This window comes from Aspergillus piperis (assembly GCF_003184755.1).
Source record: "Aspergillus piperis CBS 112811 unplaced genomic scaffold BO85scaffold_21, whole genome shotgun sequence".
Lineage (NCBI taxonomy): Eukaryota > Fungi > Ascomycota > Eurotiomycetes > Eurotiales > Aspergillaceae > Aspergillus > Aspergillus piperis.
Window position 1 is genome coordinate 321761 of NW_020291611.1, and position 23570 is coordinate 345330.

A 23570-nucleotide genomic window follows, 5' to 3' on the forward strand; every position below is an offset into this window, starting at 1 on the left:
AGGAGGGAGAGATATTATGGGGGGGAGGGGAGGGAAGAGAGAAAGAGAAGAGAGAAGGAAGAAGAGAGGAAGAGGCGAGGAGGGGTAGAAGAAAGATTATTCTTCAGGATGGAGGGGAGGGAAAGGGAAGGGAAGGGAAGGAAAACGAGGGAAAGAATGGCTACTACTACGTACTACTGCTAGGGCAGACCAGGGACGGGAGAAAGCAGAAAATCGTTTAGACGAACAAACCAAAACCCAATAAGAATAATGAATAATCAAGCACACAAGCACCCAAAGCTCGCAGGAGCCAAAGCAGGTCTTGGGTTTGGTTTACTGGGGCCTACTTTTCTTGCTGCTTCCAGCTGCTGCTTAGTGCTGCTTGGGCTTGCTGCTTGGTGCTGCTACTACTGCTGCTGCTAAACTACTACTGGGACTGTGAGGAGATGAGGGGCGGGCGCAGCAGCAAGAAGCGCTGCCAGCTGGGTGGGACAAAAGTTTGCCGACTCAGGGAAGGCTCTGACGGGGTTTTTCTTTTGGGTCGATTTTTCTTCCTTTTTTTTCTTTTTTCTTTTTTCCTTTTTCTCTTTTTCCTTTTTGGTATTTTCTTTAATTCTTTTCTATTCAGGTGAATTTTTATTTTATTATTACTTTCTATTTCCACTTTTGTTTCCCATCTGCTCATTGACCACGTTTTTCATTACTTCCTTTTCCTTTCCTCTGAGTTAGTCAATAACCCTTAGTCAATTACTCTAGCCAGAAGCAAAAAGAAAGAAAGTGAATAAAAAAAATTAAAAAGAGAATCAGAAAAATAGAGGACCGGGCCTTGTCGATCTGGATTTCATCCTGGTGGGAATCGTGTGGCCGTGGCGGGAAATAATGATGATACATACACAGATACATACATACATACACCCACACCCACACACAATCTGGAAAGTATCTCTAGTATTGGTATTGTCTTGGTATCCAGCATTCAGGTTGGAATTGGATTGTTCTATCGGGTGTACGACCTTGCTGGATGTATGTTTTAGATCATGATCCAGATATCGACTGCAGAGTTCAACAACGAAATATTGCTAGAGTCTTATCTTGACTCTTTGTTCTTTTAAGATGATCTCACTCAAACAGTAGTTTTCTCGCAGCCATACATAGCCATGTTTATTTCTCCCTTCCCATTGAATTATTCATGATGCACCAAATGACTGCTGTATGTTGATGGATCTTGGTTGTAAGTTTAGGAAAAAGAGCTACTTAAAGTACTTTACCTATAAAAGGTACGTACCTTCACAACGGATACCTGCCTACCGTGCTTGCTGCGACAGACCCAATACAGAGAAGGTGTTAATCCCAGGGCCATGCAGTGGATACATCCACCGTCGACGGACCCAACCCAACCAAACTACCCTGCGACCAGATGACTGCTGCAGCCTGCGGGTTTGCAACCTGACATGGTCCTTATTTCCATCGCATGCAATAATTTTTGTACTATCCTCTGGTAGTTGAACAACCCTAGGCAATAAAGTCTGCATTCTTTTCTTTTTCTTCTTTCCTTCGATCCTATTTTTTTTTTCTTTCTATTTAGTTCATAGTTTCGCTCTTTCGTTTATCGCATGATATTGCTGGTGAATGGAAGATGCCAATAACTTGGAAATCAATGAAGCTTATAAAACGCGCCGGGCTTTTTGTAACGTACCCATGGCTTGGGGTTCTGTCTGAAGCAAGTGTATACATACGCACAACTTGATCTATCTGTCCATAATCTCGTTCCGATGCGTCAACGAGAAACAAGAGATTTGATAACGATCTCTCAAGAATCATGTAGGGAGGGCAGCATGTTGCTCATTATATCGACAAATCTAAATGGAAAAACACCCATTCCCCGAGATGGAGGGGAAATTGAAGGGTCTTTATCCGCAAGCACACCATCTTAAGGTAAGGGGACGGATCAAGTACACATCAAGTATGGAGTACAATAATCCCCCCTTGAAAGGGTTGTACATATACTTAGTAATGATGGTGGGAATAAGTAACGAACTAAATCAATTGATACATGGCGACCAGGAAACAAGACTAACAAAGGGCGGGAAAAAGAGCGAAGAGGCAAAAAAAAGTAGACGAAGGATCGTGATCGACGTGTACCTACCTTGAGGATTCATAAATATGGCCGAATCGCTGCACGAAATCTGCAAGGACCTGAGCGAATGCACATGCAGAGAGAGAGAGACCAGAAAGGTCGTGAGGCCTTTTCCCTGCGTGGTGTCGCGTTGTGACTCGTCGGGTTCCATTCGCGTCCCATGGGCCCTTATCGTCATAGGTCCTGTCCCGTTCTCCGCCCTGACCTGGTCGGGAGATGGGATGAGCCGAAACTCGACGGTCATTTCATTCATTCATGCATTCATTCAATTCGTAGATCGGTTGCCATTTGCAGCCACACCTCAGCCCTTCTTTTTTCATTGTTCATTCACCTTTTGGATCGACCATCATTTTTGCCCTACTGTACAGTACAGTTGAGCTGGGCGGCTGAATGGCAAGTAGATAGATGTTAGCTGAACTTTATGGATGAATGGAGAGAGGCGGGAAAGAGGATGGGGGCGCTGAAATGGCGGTCTTAATGGGATTACTTATTGTTTTTTCTTCTCTTTTTTTTTTTTTTTTCTAACAGGGGATGAAATTGGCCCGAAGAAACTCTCAACCACAATCAAGGACCAACCAGACCGACGACCGGGTAAAACTGGCAGCGCCTGGACTTTGTGGGAAAAGTTCAATGAAAGGAAAAATGGCCCCCACCCAATGCGCCCCAGACCCATGGATCGTGGAGCAAGCTAGCCTGCTACTTGTCTATGACGGAGGACTAATCGGGTACCCAGGAGACATTCGAGAAGCAAGAACGGTCCATGTGGAAAGTGGATGGTGCTATACTCTGAATAAGTCAAATTGTTGATTTTTTTTTTTTCTTCTTTTCTTTTCTTTGACTCACTAGCACATTTGGAGAATAAATTGATCATAAATTGATGGGAGGTATATTACCTATTTACACAGAGTACCATCGTAGTCTGTGGTTCACGTTAATAATAGATAGATAGTGGCCGACGGGGAGAGATGGTCAAAGCGATCAAGACTAAAAGAAAATAAACGGGAAATCGATCAACTGATTGACTTCCAAACTAACTAAATACAATATGTAACTAAATAGATACTAGAGACAAAGTATGCTTGCTGCCAGATTGACTTCTAGTGAGAGAAAGCGAAAAGGCAATCAACAACATTTCATTCCAATTGAGGTCATAGCCCAAGAAATTCCGCACACACACAAGGTTTGTTGTGGGTGTGGATTTAGCTGCGATTATATAAAAAGAAAAATGAGTAAAAAAGGGCGACCATTCATTCCATGTGAGGGCGACTCCACCGGGGTCAGCTCGAACCATGGAAATGAGGCCCATGTGGTGCCACCGGCGGCTCGTACGGTAAATTTGGGCCACCGCAGCCTGTCATTCACATTACAAGTTTACAACCAGTACCGCCTGCGCCTAATCGGGCAAGTCAGATTGCGGGTTCTGGAATCCCACGAGTTGTTTTCTTTTTTTTTGTTCAGTGTTTTTGAGACAGAATTCCTTCAGCCTCGTGAAGGGCGAAGGGGGCACTGGCTGATTCACGGTTTTTTCCATCGTTCCAGATTCTAGCTAGTTTGTTTCAATTAACAATGGGACATGTGGTGGTATTATTCATGTCTATGATCTAAACTTTAGTGCTTGTCTGTATTGATTTAGTATTTACATTAGCACTCTTACTTAGTATATGTTCTAATTCTCAGCTTTGCCTCGACGCGCACGCGACGCGACCGACCGACCAACTGACTGCTTTGCACTGCAGGATCCCGTGTGGCAATCAATAACTTTACCTACTTGGGAGTTGGGAAGAACCAGTCAACGCAACTTCAAGTGGCAAGAAATACGAGCGTCATCAATTCCGGGAAAAGGAAGGTAAATTAATTTAATTAGCTCCAATAAGTCTGGGGAACGATCATCATCATCATCAATAACATCATCATCATGATTATCCCATGGAAAAGGTCACTGGCATGAGCAAGGGAGCTGAGCTCTCTCTATCTATGGATTTTCATTCCCTTGATTCCATGTGTATCGTGAGCAATTTCCGAGAGATGGGAAAGGTAGGGAGGGAGGGAGGGAGATAAAGAGATCGATCTACTATTGAAAAAGTCATAATAACTACGGATTATTCTACCAGGAATAAGGCTGCCTAGTGTTACCCTTTCCTAGCTTGGGCCACCCTTACTTCCAACTACACGGAAAGGAAAAGTCGATGATGATGATTATATCAATACATATACACCACCAGAAGAACACTTTCATTATCAGTAAGTAACATATTTGCCCATGCAGGTATATCATTTTTTTAAAATACCACATATGCACATACATGAGAAAGCAAGTAGGGTCGGGGGTTGGTTACACTATCATGCCGCTTGCTTGTTAAGCAAAACCCCCGTCCCTTGCAGATTTCCGCCCTCCTTCTCTCCTTGCCTTTGCACCTGGCCGTTATCGATGCAAACATCCCACCCACCACCAACCTAACCTAACCCTTTTTTTTTGCTTCTCGGCTGGAGAAACCCTCAACCAGGGATTCCTACTATAAGTACCTTGGGCTGGAAATCTGATACAGGACAGGGCCTTTGTTGTATTCTTTTGTTGCTGAAATGGAGGGTCCATAATGATATTGAACCATGGATGTCCCATATCCCAGAGACCAGGTATGTCCCAGGGTAGGAAGTTCCTAGCTGTGTTTCATATAGGGTGAAACCGGGCTGAAGCTGACTGTCTCATAGGGTAATGTATATCTTTTTTTTTTTTTTTTTTTTTTTTTTTTTTTTTTTTTTTTTTTTTTTTTTTTTTTTTTTTTTTTTTTTTTTTCAACGCTCTACTAACTAACTAGGAACCTCTTCTACTGTGTTGTGCACAAGTACAAGTTCGTACGAACCATCCAACAATCACCTCTCAACGACCCACTCAAATCCACTCCTCCAGCTGAGGTAGGGTGGGTGATTGTCTGGATCTCTCACCTGTTCAGCAAGCAATATCCCCACTCACTCAACTCACATCGATCCGGTCCCTCCGAACAGCTACGCGGTCACAGCCTCTTTCTTGGTACGTGTTAGCTTCGGTTGTTAGGGACGCGGATGCGGCACATTTGCTCTGCTGGAGCAGGGCTTATTATTATTATTAATATGGCCTTTTGTCGGGCCGCAAATCGGGACAAAGTCACTGAAGTCTAGACTGCTACTGTTGCCTCTGGCATGGTGTAGTATATTGCGGTAGTTAAGAGAGGAGTGTTGAGCCAGGCGATAGCGACTGTAGCGAATGATAGAACCAAACAAAGTATAACTTAAAGCACTCGTCATGCACCCTTAATATCAGATATAAGACCAACAAACCCAAGTGTCCTCAACGCCATAGACCCCCTGATAACCAGTACTGCCCTTATAAACACCATATCCACCCCATACATATACAAAACACCACATCCCATCAAACCAACAAAAAGTACAGAAGCTAGATATCAATCATCATCATCCTCCAACTCCACCACAAAATCCCCCGTATCACAAACCCCTCCATCCCCCGCGGCCAAATCCTCATCACAAAACTCACCGACATTCCCCAACTCATCGCCCAACAACTGAATCGTCTTCTCATAAACCTTCGCCGTCTCCATCTCCCACTTCCCAGGAACAGGCATATAATCCTCCAATTTATTCGCATCCCCATAGACATCCTCGAACTCTTCATCCTCATCCTCATCATAATCATCATCCTCTGCCCCATTAGCATCCTCAATCTCCTTCTCTCTCTTCTCAACAACCAACACCCGACACGACTCCGCAATACTCTTAATCCGGACCTTCTCCGTCATAGACACCACACTCTTTTTCTCCCCATTACCACTACCACCTAAAAGCTCCGCAAACACCTCATCCAACTTCCGCAGTAAGCGGAACGTAGGCGCCGCTGAGAAGGGATACTCGGGCAGGTAGGAGTTGACCTGGATGGCTAGGGAGATGAGGTAGGGGATTTGGAGGGATGCTAGCCATATACATCATACATATCTCTATTAGCATTCGCTCGCTCTCCCAGGAACATAACCAACAAACCAAGAACACGAAGAGTTGAATGTGTGTGTGTGTGTGAGAGAGAGAGAGAGAGAAGGGGTACTTACGCGTCCCACTAACCCAAAGCACATCCACCAAACCCTCCAAATCCCTCGCTACTTCCTTGAAGCTTTCATAGCCCTGCACCTCTCCTCCTTCTCCTCCATCATTCCCTCCCCTCCGAGCTTCGAACGACTCCGGGGAATAACCCGTCGCATTAGAGTTGAATCCAGCAGCATCATCATCATCGGGCTTATAATAAGCACTACTGAATTTCTTTGCGTGCCGGCGCGAAATCCTCAGTAACGTCGTATCGATGTGATTGATCACTGTTGCTTCTTTGGCGGACCCTGCGCGCAGAGGATGCGTTCGCGGTTTGGGGAGGAGGGAGGGCGTGCTTGGTCGTGGGGTGGAGGGGGCGGGGGATGGGAGGGTCGGTGGGAGGAAGCCTCCTCCTCCTCCTCCTCTTTCTCCTTCGGTGTTGGGTGTTGTGGATGTCATTGTATGGTTGTTGGGTGAGGTTGAGGTTGAGGTTGAGGCTTTTTTGGAGTTGCGATGGTGAAGAATAGTGGGGTGGTGGTGGTGTGGGGTAGGAGATTGCGTGCAGGTACGAGATAGATAGTTATTCTGAGTTCAGGATGCTGCTGCCTCTGCTAGAGGTTATGGGTATGCATGTTGTTGTTTATTTCGGTGGGCTGATCTGATCTTGATGCTCTTTGGTTGCTTCTGGATTGTTCGTCCGATGCGATGCGATGCGATGCGCCGACGATGTCATCGCCAAGCCGGGTTGGTCTGTGCGTTACTATATTGAATGTCGTCGACGACTGATACAGTAGAGAATCTACAGATTACAAATATATGTGTAGAATAGGGTTAGGGACATCAAATAATCATGTTATATATTTAGTCTACAAGAAGCGAACATATGCCTAAACCAGCAGCAAGTCAGCAATGCATCCAGAACTCATCTAGATAAGCAAAATGACGAAAGAGGAATTGCTTCAGTAGGTGAGAAGATTGGATTACGCTGGTTTTTGTAGACATGGCATGACATCAAGCAACAGCTGAGTCTTGCTACTATGGCCCCAGCGGATTCATCATATGCAGTGTATACCATATGGAATGGGAAAGTGTCAAAACTCACATCATCCGGCATCCCTCCAAGCCAATTCTCTATCGAATAAAGCACTTTTGGACGAACCCCCCAAACGCCATGCTAAACCGACCCAACAATGCCAAACAGGACGAAAGAACAAGATCACTCAGGCTGAGACACCGTTAGCATATATTACACATACCATATCCAAGGAGGGAGTAAACTTACTGCAATCTTCCCCTTCCGCTTCTTCATATCCGCCAACTTCCTCCTATCGTCATCAAACTTCTTAAGCAGCTGGTTCTGCTTCTCCTTTCTCTTCTCACGAGACTGGAACCGATAGAAGTCCTCCAGTCCCTTAGACTTCTCCTTCTGCTTCTCAACCAACTGCCTAGCCTCATCCTCATGAGCCGCCTCCGCCAACTTCGGTCCAGACGTAACAGTAATGAATCCATCCTCGTCGGGTTCCTGCGCCCTGCGCGCCTCCTCCCTCTTCCTGGCCTCGGCGACCTGCGTAAACACCGTCATATAATCATTGACGGTGCGCAACAACTCCGCCCGATCCGGATACCTCAACTGTTCATGGGTGATGTACCTCTGCAGTCCCAGAGAAGGTACCCGATCGCCCTCAACACGCTCACCCCAGACAATCTCCGTGCCCTTCTTCGCGGCCTTGCGCGCCGCTTTCAAACTCGCCTCCATGCTGGGCTTGTCGGCGAAGACGACGATCGCATGCGACCCGCTCTTCTGGAGCTGGCGGTCCCAGGTAGCGGGGAGGTCGACATCGTCTAGCTGTGCTTGGAGTTCGTCGGCGGTGACACGCTTGCGTTTCTTGCTGCTGGCGATGTTGCCTTGCGGGGTGGCTTGCATGCCCTTCTTTTTGGTCGGGACGGCTTCGAATTCCACGCGCTCTATGCGGCCTGCGGAGAGCTGGGTGCCGAAGAGGTGGCGCAGGTGGGTTTCGGTCGTGTCGACGGGAATGTTCACGATGAACATCGAGCGGGGAGTGTCGGCGTCTGGGATGCGAGGCTCATGGGCGCGGAGGTAGAGGTAGTGTGTTGCTGGTTTGGGATATGCTGGGGTTGCGGGGAAGTGGAGGGGCAGGATTGAAAATCCTGCGATCTCGAGATCTGCCTTCATGTTGCCTGGTACTCTCGGAGGTATTTGGTTTTAGGGTGAGGAGAGAAGGTAAAAAGAAGTGATTGGACTGGCAGGGGTTGCGGAAATTGTAGCGCCGCAAATTAGTTGGCGGAGAGACTTTTTTTACTTTAGCGGGAAATTTTGCAACGGCAGTTTGGAAGGCGGAGAGAGCTGTTTGCGTTACCCGATAATCAACATCGACAGTACTTGGCCTCAATTCACAATCAAACTGTTGATGACATTGTATTACATTGCTGTTGCAGATAGATCGCTTCAGCAGAAATTAGAAAGAAAAGAAATGTGCACTTTAGCAATGCGCCACATGGCCGTTGCCCAGTTCTTTCCATACTTCGTCTTGAGCCTATCTTTATCGGAACTACACCTTATCAGGATCATTAATCCCACCATTAGTGATGACATACGTCGCCTCTCTTTCAGGGCAGTCTGATGATAGTTAGAGCGTTAACACGAGATGCGTACACTTGGCAAACCTGGCGAGTCCTGGATCTTAGCCACTCGCTCCTCACCACGGCCCTTACGGAGGAGCACTCGAGTCGCCGATGCGTGTGCCAGGACATGACCTCCAACGGGCTTGCGGCCATCGGCTCCAGCGAAGAGTGCACTAGCGCCAGGGTCACTCTGGACCTGGTTGGTCTGTATTGCATTAGACTATATTTCTGTATGTCAATGGGGAGCATACCATCAGAACACAGATATTGAATTCTGCACACGGGAACGTCAGCCCCAGAGTAGTACTATATATATACCAGGAGTCAAAAACATACCTTCAGCCATATGAGCCAGCTTCATCAAAAACTGATTCAACTTCTGCTGACGATCAGCAAGCTCTCCGCGTCCACAATAATCGACCCTGAAGCAATTCATGATGCTATCAATGATCAACAACCTATACTCTCCACCAGCAAACTCTTTACTAAGAGTATTCAACAACTCCAGCTGATGCTCGCTGTTCAGCGCTCGCGCATAAGCAATATTCTCCTGAGCAGCATCAGGATCGACACCGAACCGCTCTGCAATCTGAGCGATGCGCTCAGGCCTGAACGTTCCCTCGGTATCAATATATGCCACTTTGCCGTCTGCACCACCCAGTTCCTTGGGAAGCTGGGCCACGACGGACATGGTGTGCGACAACTGAGTCTTGCCGCATCGAAACTCGCCGAAGACTTCGCTGATACTCATGCTCTGGAAGCCACTAAGAGATATCAACTTAGCCTCCCCCCCGTTACAGTAGTATTTGGGTAAAAAGAGAGAACCTACCCTCCCAAAATAGAATCAAACTGTTTACTCCCGGTAGAAATCCTAACAATCCTCTTCCGTTGATGGCATAATTCCATTGCCGTGATGAACCCCGAAGCCGAGGGCTGTATATTTCGACAATTCGTTAGCACCTCACCCTGGCACGAACAATAACCCCAGACAGGACCATCATCTGCGGTGTGTGTATACATACCAAGGTCTTCTGAATAGCATCCTTAATCTTCTCGACCTTGACCTCACTGAATCCCTTTATCTTCAACAGATTCTTGCGGGTAGCACCGTGAACAGACTGAGCAGGTTAACAGCGAGGCTCTCTTTAAACTTCCAATAATAGACCGGACAATACATACAGCAACAGTATAGTACCCATTCGTCTTTAGCTTCGTGATATCCGCTACTCCGATGCCTTGAACATACTATCAGTATACGGATGTTGAAAGGAAGAGGTAGTGACGAGTATATATAGTACCATGGGCTTGGATGGTATCGATGTCAACGATAAAGACCTGTCATTGAAACAATGTTAATACAATGTTAGGAGATAGTTAGACCATGCAGTCAACGCCATTGCTCATAAGGAATGACGAAGAATGAGGGTAGAGGGATGAATACATCATCATTGAACTCGTCGCTCGTGTCTGAGCCGGGCATGACTGTCGTTTAATTCGATTGATATGGGGAGACCTGGAGGTTGGACAGAGATGACAGATAGATACAGAGATGATTGATTGTCAATTGCAGCTGCGAGCATGCAGATTGAGCACGAAGGCAGCTGGTATGAGGACGAAGTAGACTAGTCCAGCGTCACGGGGTCTGCTCGTGACAGAAGAGCAGTGCTAAGCCCACCATACAATTGAGTGATGGCAATATCTCAATTACCTACGACCAGATGCTGAACAGCATGAGAAGGCGACGATTTCCACACCCAATCATTCTGTTAGCTGTACCCCGTAAGCTATTGATACAACAACATGAAGGCTTTATTCATCCCAGCTCTCAATTAACTGCAATGGACCACTTTTGAATCTGAGATAATGCTTCTTTTTGCTTTTGTCTTTGTTTGTTTTGCTTCCCATTTGACGAATATCTGGAGGATATAGTACGAAAAGATGAGGAGGTAACCACCGCGCCAGGTACCTGTAGACCATTCACTATCTTCATCACACACAATCCCATCCGTATCAACTTGAAGCCTCTTCCCATGCATATCAACGCGCTTGCTTCGGTCCACCAATGTCTCTGCTGCGCTCACTTCACCTTTCACCTCGCCTGGCCTCGTCTCCCTCTTTTCTTTGCCGCACCTAAATTATGGAAATGAGAAAGATACCCGAGGAGATCAATAGACGCCAACCATAAGACCCTGAGCCGTGTATAGGATCCAAGCAATAAAGGAACCTAAGACTTCGTGAAACTTTTGTTCGTCGTATACATAATAGGAATAGAAACCGGTCGGTGCCGAGAAGTGGAACAGGAGGGGCGCAATATATGCAAAGGAAGAAACCATGGGAATAATGAAAAAAAATGAGACCGATATCGGCAAACCCTATTACAAAAAAGAAAGAATGGAAAACAGACTCCCAGAAACTGGGATCAATCAGTCATTAAATTCGTCCTCTATGCGACAGCGGTAGTAGGAGCCGCAGCAGCAACGGGAGCAGCCTCCGCGCTGACCTCGGCAGCGGCGGCGGCAGGGGCAGCAGGAGCAGCAGCGGCGTCAACGGGCTGCTGAGCGACGGCCTCGTTGTTGGGGCAATCGCGGGAGATGTGTCCGGCCTGGGAGCACTTGTAGCAGACCTTGCCGGCGGAGCTCAGGGGACCGCCGTTGGGGGCAGTGCAGTCGCGGGAGATGTGGCCCTATAGGATACCGGTCAGCCTCAATGTCCGTATCGCATCAGGTATAACAGGAACACCTACCAGCTTGCCGCAGGCGTAGCACTTCATAGCCTGAGCCTGGCAATCACGGGCGAAGTGGTTGGGGCCACCGCACTTGTAGCAAGTAGCAGCACGGGGGTATCCGTATCCACCACGGAAACCGCTGTTGAATCCGCCGCGGGGAGCAGGGGCCCGGGAAGCACCGGAAGCAGGAGCGGGGCAGTTGCGCTAGGAGAAGGTCAACGGTTTTGCCCGGCGAACAAGAAGTTAGGAGCGACGAGAAGACGTACGGCAAGGTGGCCGGGCTGGCTGCAGTTGTAGCAGCGGCCGTTGGCACCGTTAAGGCGCAACGTAGGACAATCGGCCTGAACGTGGCCTAGTCCCTGGCAGTTGTAGCATTGCTTGGCTGGATCGGAGATATATCAGCATTCCGGTGCGTTCCAACCACGAGGGCCGAAAACCTTACTCTCAGTCGTACGAGGACGCGGGCAGCTGCTGGACTCATGGCCTGTCGATTGATCGATCAGAGATCTCGTTCGAGCGACGTGACACACAACAGAAAGGACCTACCAGGCTGCTTGCCTGTTGGACAACGTAATTGAATCAGCAAATGATGCACAGTGAATAAGCTGCCAATGAACAAGGTCTACTCACAGTTGTAGCAGAGACGCTCGGAGGAAGAGCAGACCTCTACGTCAGCCCGTTAGCAAAGTCCAGCAGGGGCCAAGGCGTTTCCTTCCCAAAGCAACTACTAACCAGCGTAGTGGCCAATGTTGCCACACTTGTAGCAGGCACGACGAGACAACAACATTTTGTCGGTAATGATTGAGCTATAGAAGAGGAAGTCACTCGGTCAGCGCTTCTGGTCCATGCTTGTTTAAGATCCCGCGGCTGGAAGAGCCATTCGCATCGGCATAGCAAGTGGGCGTCATAGAACACAATTCGTCGGCGGCGCAACTAGACAGAAATCATATATTCCATGCGCTCAGCTGCCGCGGACGAAGTGTAAGCGACTGGTTCCTCCACTGCCGAGTTCATAATGGAGGTTTGTCTTCCATGGAAGTAGGATGCGGACAAAAAATCGGCCGAAGAATGGGTGGAAGGAACTGAAGTCGCGAAACCGCCACGGGAACGTATTGAAGTCACGAGGAACATCTGACAGCACTCACTCTTCCTAAAACCAACAACAGATCTTCTAGTCTCCTTGTCAATAGGACTGTTCGAATTGTCAGCTTGAGAACCTTGGAGGAGGAATAGCAGCACTTCCGACAGCCCACTCTTGAGACTCGAAAAAGTGGGCTGACAAAGCCAAAAGCGACACCGAATGGGGAATAACGATAGGAAAAAAAAAATGACAGGAAAGAGAAAAAAAAAAAAAAAAAAGGCACACAAACCCAGCACTGAACTCACTCCAAACTAGACCTCACAGCAACACCAATCCCTCCGAACCACGAGAGACGAATAAGCAAAAAATAGATAGCTCTTGAACAAGATTTCTCCTGACACACAAAGACGGATGAGTAGAAAAGGATTTCGAATGCAACAACTTAAGCGATGAAGCTAAGCAAGGAAACGGAAAGAAACCAGTGTCGCAGGGTTTCTTTTTCCGTACGGTAACAAGAAAGATACCGGTTCGAATCGAAATTTACCATGGGTCCCGGTTGTCCCGTATCGCGTAAGGTAGTTGATTCGCTATCCTATTGGTCATGAGCTCTCGCGTGCGCACGGCCTGAGGCACACGTTCCGGTTATGACTTGTATTGTCTTGATTACTGGGGATTGACGGTACATGTTCGAAACCGTCCGTCTGGCAGCTGTCATTCTCGATGACATGCAGCTCTGTGGCGTGGTCTCTCGAGTCCGGTGCACTTTTCTTTTTTGCTCCTGGAGCAGACACGTCCGAAGTTGGGGTTGGACTATTGCGAGACGGCCCAGTCTAGACCTGGCTTTGCGAAGACCGAGCTAGAATCCATGTAGATATAGTCAATCTGTTGGAAGTTGGAAGTATACGAGGAAGCCAGATCGGCGAGCTGTATGGCCAGCGTAAATTCCAGCGGTAGTGAAATCTATGACCGCATCTAAGCTGGCTGGTACTAATCAAGGCCCCCGGCGTGCAAATCATGGATGCTCTCTAAGCTTTCCTTGTCCCCCTCCCAAGGTTCGCCCACGGGCTTTCCTACGGTACGCCTCGATCGCGTCGTACAGAAAGAGTTATTTGGGACGTGAGCTATCAACATATTTGGCTTCAAAAAATGTAACCCTGCCTATACACAGCGGGCGGTTGATTTATTCATTATTAGTAGTTCCATACAAGCTGTCCTAACTCCCGCAATGTGATGATTCCATTTACTCTTCCTTCTCAACCACAGCCGGAGCCTTGAGCTCACGGTCCTTGAGGAACTCCAGCCCTTCTCCACCCTGTAACTCAAAGTCAGTCTAGTTTCAAGCACGCATGTGATAAAGCAATCGATTTCACCAATGCAAATACGGAAATACTTACGTAGCTGATCAGAGGCGAGACTTCCACGCCAACAGCTTCGCCTTCAGTGACAACGACACCGCCAGCCTTCTCGATCCACCGCTGGCCCTGCTTCATGATGTCGGCCTTGCTGGTGTCGGGGTCGTCCTCACCAGTGCCGCGGGCGTTCTTGAGGGGCGAGAACTCGTCCTCACGACGCACCTCAATGCTAGCGAACTTCTCCAGAGGGGTCATCGGGAAAACGTCAAACACGAACTGCTCGAGCTTGATGCCGTTGGGCTTCTCGGGCTTGAAGGCCTCGCCGGTCTCGGGCTTGATGCAAGGGATCTTCTTGCGGGCAACGTGGTGGGGCAGCTTGTGAGACCAGCTCTCAATGGATTCGAAGAAACGGAAGGAGTAGTAGTGGTTCACAATGTTGGCGGCACGGAACTTCAGGACATCGGGCTGCTTGGGGTCCTTGGCCTCGGCCGTTTCCTGGTCAATCTCAGAGTATTCGACGACGTCGGGCTTGCCGTTTCTCTGGAGAATCAGACCGACCGACTCGGTAGCGTTGCGCTTGCGGACAACCTTCGTAGCGATGTCGACGTCCTTGGAGGCAGCAAAGCCGATGAAGACAGGGTCGGCAACCTTGACCAGGCAGTTGTCGACGCAGTAGGTGTGAATGTGCTGGATTCCACGCTTGCGCATGTCCTCCCTGACTCCGGAAGTCAAGAGGGCAAGGTAGATACCACCGTTGCCATCAGGAGCGACAGCCGCCTAAAACACAGGGTCAGAGTGGGGTTGGGGTAGGAATGTGAATGCTTGAAACGCACCTTAGACTTGCTCTCCATCAAAATCTTGCCCTCGTTAGAGATGCAAGGCAAGACGCCCTGCTCGAAGATAACCACATTGCTCTTGTCGAGGCCGAAGTAGTTGTGCTGCTGGAAAAACTCCTCTGTGGGTTTACGGGTAGGTCCGCTGGTCATGACATACCAAGGGATGACGGCATCCTTGCCGGAAGACTTCTTCGCCAGGAGCTGGAGCTTAGCAATACGCTCGGCCTGGATCTGGAAGAGAGACTTGTGGCTGGGGAGACCGATGTCAAAGCAACCCTTGGGGGCGGAGCTACCCAGACGGGTGCCCTGTCCACCAGCCATCAACACCACAGCGACCTTGTTGCCAGCAACCAAATGCAGACCCTCATCGTACCACTTCTGGATATCCTTGGGGTCCGAATCCAGGATCGATGCGGTAGCCACTTCGGGGAGGGGTTCGAGGGAGACAGGGCCTTGCTCGGCCTTGGGAGGGTTCAGAGCCTTCTCGGCCAACTCGTTGATGCGGACGGGGTCGAAGTCGTTCAACTGGTGGAAAAGCTGGGTCTTCTCGGCGGGCTTCAGCTCGTCAACAAAGGCAAAGACCTGTCCTTGCCCGGCATCGGTGTACTTCTTCTTCAGCTGCTCGAATTCCTCAGGGGAGGGCTCACGGAGAGCGGGCTCGGACTGGCCATGGATAAGGCTGGAAACGGATTCTTTGATTGCAGCAGCGGCCATGATTGCAGATGATGGATTAACTAAAAGGATAAGATAATACGATGAGGAGGAGAAGGGAGAAGAGAATGGGATGGAGTCTGAAGGGAGAATACTAGAGGGGTATAGAGGGGAAAAGAGGATGAAAAGAGAGCAAGGGAGGGGGGTGTACAGGGTGTGAAAGCGCGGGGGATCTGTCCGTCAAGAATAAATATAACTAGTTAACTCAACATGCTACGTAGTCATGTTGCAGCGCAATATTATTGACCGCCTGGATCCCTGAGAGTTTCAATTGATTATTTTTAGACGGACTAGCGACTGCCGCAGATACATTATTATGGCTTATGAAGGGCCACTATTCCCTCACGCCCATGAATTGCTCGATTGCAGCCCTCCATCCAGCTTATTGCAGCCAATCGTTTCTCCAGCTGTTGGAGGGGCCGGCGGGGCTCGCCGTGGACCCGGTTTCAGGCTTTCAGGCTTCCAAGCTCACCGACTGGCGCCAGTTCGGATCTGCTCGTCCACCTGACCCCTGAAGAGGTTCCTGGATCGGGTCTGACTAAGAGGATGAGAAAAAGAAGGGGAGGAAAACCAAGATGGAACCTAATCTACTAACTATGTATGGTGTAGTTTAAAGTGCATGGTAAAACACACACTTTCGCCTTACAGAATGATATACTTAAGAGGGTTGTATTCACAAATCCGTCATTCTTCATGACGGTATCTTTTAGAATGGCATGATCATATGGTTAATGTACATTAATTACCCCAAAGCATCAACGACGTCGCCTTTCCCGGTATCTATCGTCATCTCGGTGATCCCGTCGCCGCTCACCGTCGTTATGTCGACGGTCTCGGTCCCCGCAGGAATCTCGCCGTGGTGGACTCCGGCTGTAGGATCGATCTCGGTACCGGTTACGATATGAGTCCCGCCGAGGACTCCGACTGACTCGCCTTTCCCGTTGTGGCTTCCGCGGCGGGCTTCGACTGTAAGACCGCTCGTCCCGATTAGATCTCGCCTTGGGCGCATTCTTATCGAAGACCATATGATAATCATCGTCTCGTTGACGAGTGTTCTCTGTTGCTCGGTACTGGCGCTTCTTTTCGAGGCCAGCGACACCACCAAATCCACCCCGCTGGCCGCTGCGCTTGGTGATCGTAGCATTGCGCCAGCTCTCGGACAATTTAGACACCTATTTTTGTCATCACTGTTAGTCCATGTTGGATAAAGGTGCGCGGATAATAGACTAACACTCTGAGAGAAATCAACGTGGATACGGTGGTCATCGATCAAGACACCCTGCATCTTGAAGTATGCCTGTTCGCAATCCTTCTGGTTCTCGAACTCGATGAAAGCGTATTGTAGACTGTCACCCGTACGCTTGTCGCGGATGACCTCACATGACAGAATGGGTCCGAAGCGACTGAAGATCAGGTTGAGGTCCTCATCTAGTGAATGTGTGAGTTCAGAGCGTGACCAAGGCGCGATTTAGAATGCATACCTTGAGTGACTGGATTCAACTTGCAGACGAACAAGACGTTCTCTGGCGGCTTGACCTCGGCGAAGGGAAGATCGCCAACCATTTCCAGCGTCAACGCCTGTGCCCTTGCTTCGCGCTCCCGTCGCAGCCTCTCCATCGACTCCTCGTCCATGTCGTCATCCAAGTCTTCATCATCGGCGATTCTCACCGTAGCCAGCTGTGCCTTGGACGGCACCGGGCTCTCCGGTGGCTCCACCAAGCCTTCGGGGTCTTCAAAAGGATCATCGAGGATGACGGTATGACGAATACGTATGTCTTTGAGTGGCCGGCCGCGATCATCAATAAAGGCCTCGTTGACTTTCTCCAGGACGTCAAATCCCTCCACCACTTTCCCGAAGATCACCGCCTTGCCGTCCAGGTAATCAAGATTGTCTCCAAGAGTGATGATGAACTGGCTGGCGGCGATGCGCAGATCAGGGTCGTTGGGGGACGGTACGGTGGCCATGCTCACAGTGCCGCGTTCGTCATGCTTCAACTTGGACGGGAGCTGGAGGGGGAATGTCCGCTGGGAAGGGCCCTGCAGCAAGCCCCATATCGACGATCCACCATCGCTTTCTGAGGAGTCGGGCCCAATCGGATCGCCAGTCTGGAAGGTGAAATTCTTTTGCACGCTGTGGACGGGCGAGAAATTATAATATTTAACTTTGCATAGCTTCAAAAAGCTAAAGCGGAAAACCACAGACAGCTTAGTTCCTGTTCAGCCACTCGATTTGTACGCGCGCAAGTAAAAGCACCGCAGCAAAACAGAAATCGAAGAAACAGGGGAGTGCTCACTTTTCGCATGCTTTAGGGGAGTCATCGACCAGCAGGTCGATGACAATGTCACCGAGGGACGTTTCCAGCAGGACACTCATGGCAAATACCCGGCTGCTGCGGGCGATACTGCGAGGATCGACGATGCGTTAGACAGGAAGAGGAAAATGGGGACAAGGACAGGACAAGGTCCCGGAAGAAGATGAGGCGCTAATAGGCCCGAGCGATCAAGGGTTGGGATGGTCGGGGAAAGAGAGAGAGAGAGAAGGTAGGGTGAGTGAGTGAGTGCACCGAATGATGCAAAAGGACCAGGATGGATGCCGAGGAGAAGCGAAGCTCTGCTCTACGGGGCGGCAGGAAGACGCGAGTCTGTTTGAGTAAAGTTTTGGCGGGCCAACGGGTTCAGCATCGACTCTTTGCCTTGACTGGCACAACAAATGTCACGAATCATGCGCACTCAAGTCCCTGCTGCCCAGTCAGATTATTCTTATTCTTGTGCTTCGTTATTATTTGTTTCATTAGTCCCATTCTATTAATTTTTAGATCCTGGTCTAGTCGTCGATCAGCTACCAGCTACTCTAGTACTTTGTACCCAAAGTACAACTAGTCTCTCTTTAGTCTACCTACAACTACGCTAGACATTATCTACTAAACAGCTGCTAGATCTCTCTCCCATGAGCAAATGATCAATCAATTACCACCTCAATGCAACTAAAGTATCCAACTGTCGATCAACCAAAAGCCGGCCAGGTTGGTACTAAACTACTTATGGTCTGGCTCTGGCCAACGGGGTAGCCTATATCCTGGTCCAACGACAGAATGACAGCAGGATGACGGGTTCACGGACCCTGAAGCATCGTGCGCTGCTTCGATCATTCTCAGCGCCTTTCGGGGTGTTCCCAGTTCCCACTGTCGGATGGTCGAACCGGCGCTTCCTCCTCCCGTGTAACCGCCGTCTTTCTCAACTGAGCGGCATGGCTTCCGGAGAACCCTGTTGGACGAGAGCAATTAAGGCAAGAAATAGTTTTACACTAGGCTTGGGCCGAGATCCAGCAGGCACTGTTTGTTGCTGTGACGGAGCTGTTGCCGTTGGCTCCATGCCACAAGTTACCGGCTGTGCAGGCCGTCGGCTCTACGGAGCACAAAGCAGAGAGCTTTGGAAGTAAAGGGGACCAAAGGAGCAAAAAGGCACAAAAATTTGGGCTGAACATGCTCAATCAAGAATCAAAAGGTACACCACGGGGAACTGACCCGGCTCAGCAATAGAAAGAGAAGAGATGCAATTAACGGATATCAGATGCTTTGGGATGTCCCCCTCACTGCCCCAAATTCCATCTGCTTCGTGAGTTTCACTACAGGGGCGTTGGAAAAAACGGGCGGTCTCTTGCAGCTAGATCCAACAATCGCTCAATCGTCCCATCAATGACTCGGTGCAGCTATACCAGCAATCCTCTGCTATTTACTAGAGACACGTGGTGTACTTTACCTAACTCGAAGCCCCTTTACAATAAGGATTGACTCAGGGCGCCGTTAGGGACCGAGAAAATAAAATGGGACTCATGATCTCCCAAGGGATCCCCTATTCGGTGGCTGGTCCTATTGCCAATGGCAGAGGAGTTGACCTAACCACTATGTGATAGTGAGGTGAAAGAAGTAAAGTGGCTATCCACCTTTCAGCTTACAGCTAGGACTTCGTTCTCGTCATTTTTTTTTTCTTCACTTTTAACTCTCCCTTTTCTCAATTTTTAATTTTGTCCCTCTACCCTTTCAAGCTGCCCCCTAATTTCTCCGCGTCAACCTCTCATTTATCTGTATCTATCTCACGTTCTTTGTTTTTCTCAGCTCATTTCGTTGGCTACTGATCTTGAAACATTAGATTCCGGGTCTTATCTCTCTGTGATCTGCCTCGATCGCCAACCAAAGATGCACTAACCATTTTAGCTCCGTTCGCTGATCTTGTAGTTTCCGTGATATTCATTACTTTGCAACTACCTTACAACTGATAGGTGGAAACCGTTCCGAATTGGGCCAAGCGTTGTTTAATAAAGTGATGGGTTTGAGCGCCAGCAGATGCTGACACTTTGACAGCCCCTGCCAGGCAGTGAGGATATGTACCGGACCCCGTGCCCCTGAACCTCATGCATACTAAGATCTCTCATGCCCCACAGCCCTTGTCAGGCCTCTTCGGGTTCAGGAAGTACCTCGCCATTCTCTTATTCGCCAGAGAGCACTTCTTCTTTTTTCCCTTTTTTTTTTTTCCTTTTTTTTCTTTTCTGCGTTTCCTCAATGAGGCCAGACTTTCCCTTTTATTGTTCGGGTCTCCATGGCAAAACCTGGAGTCCAGAAGCCATGCATACTAGTGCAGATCCAGTCCCAGCCCGGTGACCGGGACACAGTTTTAAAGACGGTCCATTATATACCAGGGCTATTCTCTGGTCCAGTCTTGGCTGCTAAGCCACATTGTGATGCTTTACTGGAAACGCAATGATCCAATCGAGCCCAGAGGGTGCTGTGATTTCTCGTAATGAGATAATGAGAATTCTAGGAAACCAAGCTTTCCGAGAAAATGGGGCGATCTCATTGGAGCACGTCCGTTTGCACAGCAAGCTCAAGCTCGGTCATGTATCCGCCTTCTCCTTACCTTGACAAGGAACCCCAATATCTAAAGCGACTGTTATGACGGTCATTCGATCCGATTCGAGACGGATGCTGTATGCCAAAAGTACTGACTATTTTAGACGTGCAGGTCATATAAAAAGGGAAGAAGAAGAACGAGGGTTGTTTGATACCGGCGGCCGCAGCCAATAGGATTATCTTATGTCGACCATTGTCCTATCATTGGCAAACATGCGCACGCTCATTGCTCCCGCAACCCCCCCGTCAGTAGGGTAGGTAGGTGGGCGCACCTGAGAGGGTTCCTCCACACGTAGCCGGCGGCTGTCTGCTCCGCGACCGCTTATTCCTGATGCCGACTTGGCCTGTCACTTTGGACGCCGTTTCTTTTATGAGAGCAGCATGTCATCATCCAAACACTGGAGTGGCGGAAACAGAAGCACCAGTGGATGGCCCATTGGGAGGTGATTGGATGAAACAGCTCAGAGATCTCAGGCCTTCCCAACTAGGCTTGATAGGTCTTGCGGTAATGACTATCAAATCAGGTCACTTGGTGCAACGTTACTTTTGTGAAACAGAACCTCTAAAACGCCGGGGTATTTTGGCCTGCCTGGTCTACTATCAGCATGCCTTGAGGGTCCTCCAACTCACAAATTCTTATTTTCTTTCTTGAATAAGAATGCAACACGGAAAATTGCATGTTACTCCCCTGGTACAACCAGAGAAAGAACAGTTAAAGTATCAAACTAGAAACCCACCTCGAATCAGGACGTGACGTTAATTCCCCTTGGAACTGGGGAAATGCTCCTGGTGAGGTGATGATCGGTCTGAAAATGTATCCCCAAGGCTAGAAGCCAACAGCAGTGGCTTTTCCCCACGCAGAAAATAAAATGGAAATAAAACTATTGAACTTAAAAGAAAAAGGGCCAGGCCTTCTTCTAGCAGCAAGACTACGCACCACTGACACATGGACTTAAATTTGGCCTTGCTTCCGGCCAAAACCCCCCCCTCATTCCTCCCGGTTTCTTTTTGAATATTTGATGGTAGACGGAACATGCTGGTCCCTATCATCCCTGATCTGCCGAACTTTTTATGCTCGCAGCAAACCTTTGAGAAGTCTTTTTACTCCTTAGTCTTGTCTTGACTACATGTGAGTCTTGCAATAGAGAAACCATGTTTTCCTCCGCACTGAATGATCAAGCTGTGATGGCTCAATCTTACTACTCTTCCGTGGACGAGGCCGGCTTCTGTCCACAGTCCAAGCGAGACGCTTTGTCAATAGCACACTCCGTACGGAGTGAATCTCATCATGACATGGTGGATAGAAGCTCTGCTTGTGTGAGCCCTAGCAGCGAGCTAGATAGCAAGAGCCGGAACTCCACCAGGCGTCGGATACAAGTGGCAGTAAGTCACTTATCAAAAGCTGAGATGCGATTACAGAAGGGACAGACACTGATCATAACCAGTGTAACCGATGTCGGAAAAGAAAGATCAAATGTAGTGGCGACAGTGGCAATGGACATGGTTGCTCTAACTGCATCAATGCCGGAAACAAGATTTGTCAATTCTTGAGGGTATGTACTGTGTCTCCATCGGAGACCTCAGCTCTAGAGACAATTAGCTGATCAGCCATAGGTAAATTCGGAAATGATGCAGCCGAGAGCCAGCGAATGGCCCCAGATCTCAGGAGCTACTACGATGTCTCCGTCTCCAAGATCCGGTCTGTATGTACCGACGACCTCACCCAATCCTCGCATGGCCTCTTTTCCGCGGGCCTCTAGTTATGGTCTCGGATCAGCCGATCCTCATAGTGCATACCATCGACACCCCTTTGGGGTGGACCACGGGTTGCCCTACTCAGATGAGGCTTCAGTGTATTCATCTCCGTCGTCTGGGTACATCCTGCCGAGTGCTCCATCGAACATTTTCATGGATCACTGCGGACAGACATGGAACCCGAAGTTGTGGAATCAGAGTATTCCTGTTGGCAGAAGTCCCAGTGGACCAGTATATCCAGACAGCGATGCCGAGGCCGCCCTGGGTCAATCGGCCTTTTACATTCCTCACTCGACGGAAGGCCTACCAATCGTCCCAACGATGAGCTTTCCTACCGCAGAAGGGCAAGGGACGGACCGAACGCTTCCCAATCCCAGTGGGAACCAAGCTCAGATGGGGATGAACACCTTCACGACAACTGGAGAGACACACTACGGGATACCATACGGGTACCGGACCAGCAACAGTTGGGCCCACAAGAGCGCCATGTTGAACCATGGCCGCATGCCGAGCCCAAGCGAGGCTTACAGAAGCGGTCCTATCAACCGGAGTAGATCGGCACAAGATATGATGTTTGGGTACTTGCCGTCGAATGGCAGCTCATTACCTTTTGTCGCTGCTGGTTCGTTTGCTTCTGCGTTGGATGACACGGTTGAGACGAGTGACGGGCTTCGCGCGAGCCCCAGCGACAGCCACCAACCATCGCGGACGTTCTCGCATGACCATCTTTCCGAATACGGCTCCGATACCTATGTGTATAGCAGTAGCGAAAGGCGCGACAAAAACCACTCGCATACCGACGGGGCAGGGTCGATGTTGATGAGCGGGCTCACGTACACGCGCCCAGTGCCGGGACATCCCAGTCCTCCGCCGTTGGTTCACAGCCCATCGTTTCGAGCAGCCACGGAGATACACCACCACACCGCCATGCCGTCGCTGAATGGCTCGAGCGAGTACTAGGGACTGAAGTGTCCATGCGTCCCGATGAACGTCCAGGGTAGTTTACAAGCTATCTATAGACCGTTAAGCGTCTTGGCAGCGCCGATCCCCAGTTGGCCACCAACAAGGGCCCTAATCCTACAAACAGCGACGTCGGCAAACAGCACCAGATTTCAAAGCCGAGTGCTTTATGTTTGTGGCCTCTTCACATATGCCCACTCAGTGAGAGAGAAAAACAAATAACTCAAATGTTACACTACTAATCTTAGGGTCGGTTGGCTCTGTGTTTTGATTTGTTTCTGCCCCTTATTTTTGTTTTCTTTTTCAGCCGGGTGCTATTGATTACCTTGTCAGGATGACATGATCCCCAGGGTGGGCTGGCTGGTTATTCTTTGTTCGCAGGTGGCTTGTTGGGTTTGATAACCCATTGCTTA

At 49.2% G+C, this 23570-nt stretch overlaps 6 protein-coding genes across 6 annotated transcripts; 1 reads left to right on the plus strand and 5 right to left on the minus strand.

Moving 5' to 3' along the window:
* Positions 1–5287: 5287 nt before the first annotated feature.
* On the minus strand, positions 5288–6870 carry BO85DRAFT_452754 (general transcription factor IIH subunit TFB6 family; the record flags this gene model as incomplete). The annotated part of the gene is made up of 2 exons (XM_025660901.1): positions 6214–6870; positions 5288–6080 (listed from the first exon to the last, which is right to left on the minus strand). Coding segments are annotated over exons 1-2 (953 nt in total), but the record flags the coding sequence as incomplete, so codon positions are not given.
* A 151-nt stretch (positions 6871–7021) lies between these two features.
* BO85DRAFT_452755 (putative ribosomal small subunit assembly protein) lies at positions 7022–8473 on the minus strand (the record flags this gene model as incomplete). Its single annotated transcript, XM_025660902.1, has 3 exons — positions 7470–8473; positions 7290–7412; positions 7022–7074 (listed from the first exon to the last, which is right to left on the minus strand). Coding segments are annotated over exons 1-2 (917 nt in total), but the record flags the coding sequence as incomplete, so codon positions are not given.
* Positions 8474–9857: 1384 nt separating this feature from the next.
* On the minus strand, positions 9858–10484 carry BO85DRAFT_146513 (recombinase DMC1). Its single transcript, XM_025654109.1, has 3 exons — positions 10272–10484; positions 10129–10165; positions 9858–10065 (listed from the first exon to the last, which is right to left on the minus strand). Exons 1-3 carry the CDS (start codon positions 10308–10310, stop codon positions 9896–9898), a joined length of 246 nt encoding a protein of 81 aa, XP_025511835.1. The 5' UTR covers positions 10311–10484; the 3' UTR covers positions 9858–9895.
* Positions 10485–13876: 3392 nt separating this feature from the next.
* Positions 13877–15796, minus strand: BO85DRAFT_428511 (UDP-N-acetylglucosamine diphosphorylase; the record flags this gene model as incomplete). The annotated part of the gene is made up of 3 exons (XM_025658208.1): positions 14822–15796; positions 14031–14765; positions 13877–13948 (listed from the first exon to the last, which is right to left on the minus strand). The coding sequence occupies exons 1-3, from the start codon at positions 15536–15538 to the stop codon at positions 13877–13879; spliced, it is 1524 nt and encodes a 507-aa protein (XP_025511836.1). The 5' UTR covers positions 15539–15796.
* Positions 15797–16209: 413 nt separating this feature from the next.
* Positions 16210–18015, minus strand: BO85DRAFT_146566 (cyclophilin-like protein). The gene is made up of 4 exons (XM_025654110.1): positions 17830–18015; positions 17017–17717; positions 16767–16963; positions 16210–16707 (listed from the first exon to the last, which is right to left on the minus strand). Exons 1-4 carry the CDS (start codon positions 17907–17909, stop codon positions 16291–16293), a joined length of 1395 nt encoding a protein of 464 aa, XP_025511837.1. The 5' UTR covers positions 17910–18015; the 3' UTR covers positions 16210–16290.
* Positions 18016–21344: 3329 nt separating this feature from the next.
* Positions 21345–23445, plus strand: BO85DRAFT_146611 (uncharacterized protein). Its single transcript, XM_025654111.1, has 3 exons — positions 21345–21825; positions 21888–21995; positions 22057–23445. The coding sequence occupies exons 1-3, from the start codon at positions 21595–21597 to the stop codon at positions 23155–23157; spliced, it is 1440 nt and encodes a 479-aa protein (XP_025511838.1). The 5' UTR covers positions 21345–21594; the 3' UTR covers positions 23158–23445.
* Positions 23446–23570: the final 125 nt, after the last annotated feature.

What these genes read in the sequence shown, in the direction of transcription:
- BO85DRAFT_146566 (XM_025654110.1), bottom strand. Translation starts at nt 17,909, where the DNA reads ATGAGTGTCCTGCTGGAAACGTCCCTCGGTGACATTGTCATCGACCTG. An exon ending in TCCCCTAAAGCATGCGAAAA is followed by an intron (nt 17,718 to 17,829) that starts GTGAGCACTCCC and finishes TTTCCGCTTTAG; the next exon opens with CTTTTTGAAGCTATGCAAAG. An exon ending in GTTGAATCCAGTCACTCAAG is followed by an intron (nt 16,964 to 17,016) that starts GTATGCATTCTA and finishes CACATTCACTAG; the next exon opens with ATGAGGACCTCAACCTGATC.
- BO85DRAFT_146513 (XM_025654109.1), bottom strand. Translation starts at nt 10,310, where the DNA reads ATGCCCGGCTCAGACACGAGCGACGAGTTCAATGATGAT. An exon ending in GCGACGAGTTCAATGATGAT is followed by an intron (nt 10,166 to 10,271) that starts GTATTCATCCCT and finishes TTTCAATGACAG; the next exon opens with GTCTTTATCGTTGACATCGA. An exon ending in CGATACCATCCAAGCCCATG is followed by an intron (nt 10,066 to 10,128) that starts GTACTATATATA and finishes AGTATGTTCAAG; the next exon opens with GCATCGGAGTAGCGGATATC.
- BO85DRAFT_146611 (XM_025654111.1), top strand. Translation starts at nt 21,595, where the DNA reads ATGTTTTCCTCCGCACTGAATGATCAAGCTGTGATGGCTCAATCTTAC. An exon ending in GGCGTCGGATACAAGTGGCA is followed by an intron (nt 21,826 to 21,887) that starts GTAAGTCACTTA and finishes GATCATAACCAG; the next exon opens with TGTAACCGATGTCGGAAAAG. An exon ending in AGATTTGTCAATTCTTGAGG is followed by an intron (nt 21,996 to 22,056) that starts GTATGTACTGTG and finishes GATCAGCCATAG; the next exon opens with GTAAATTCGGAAATGATGCA.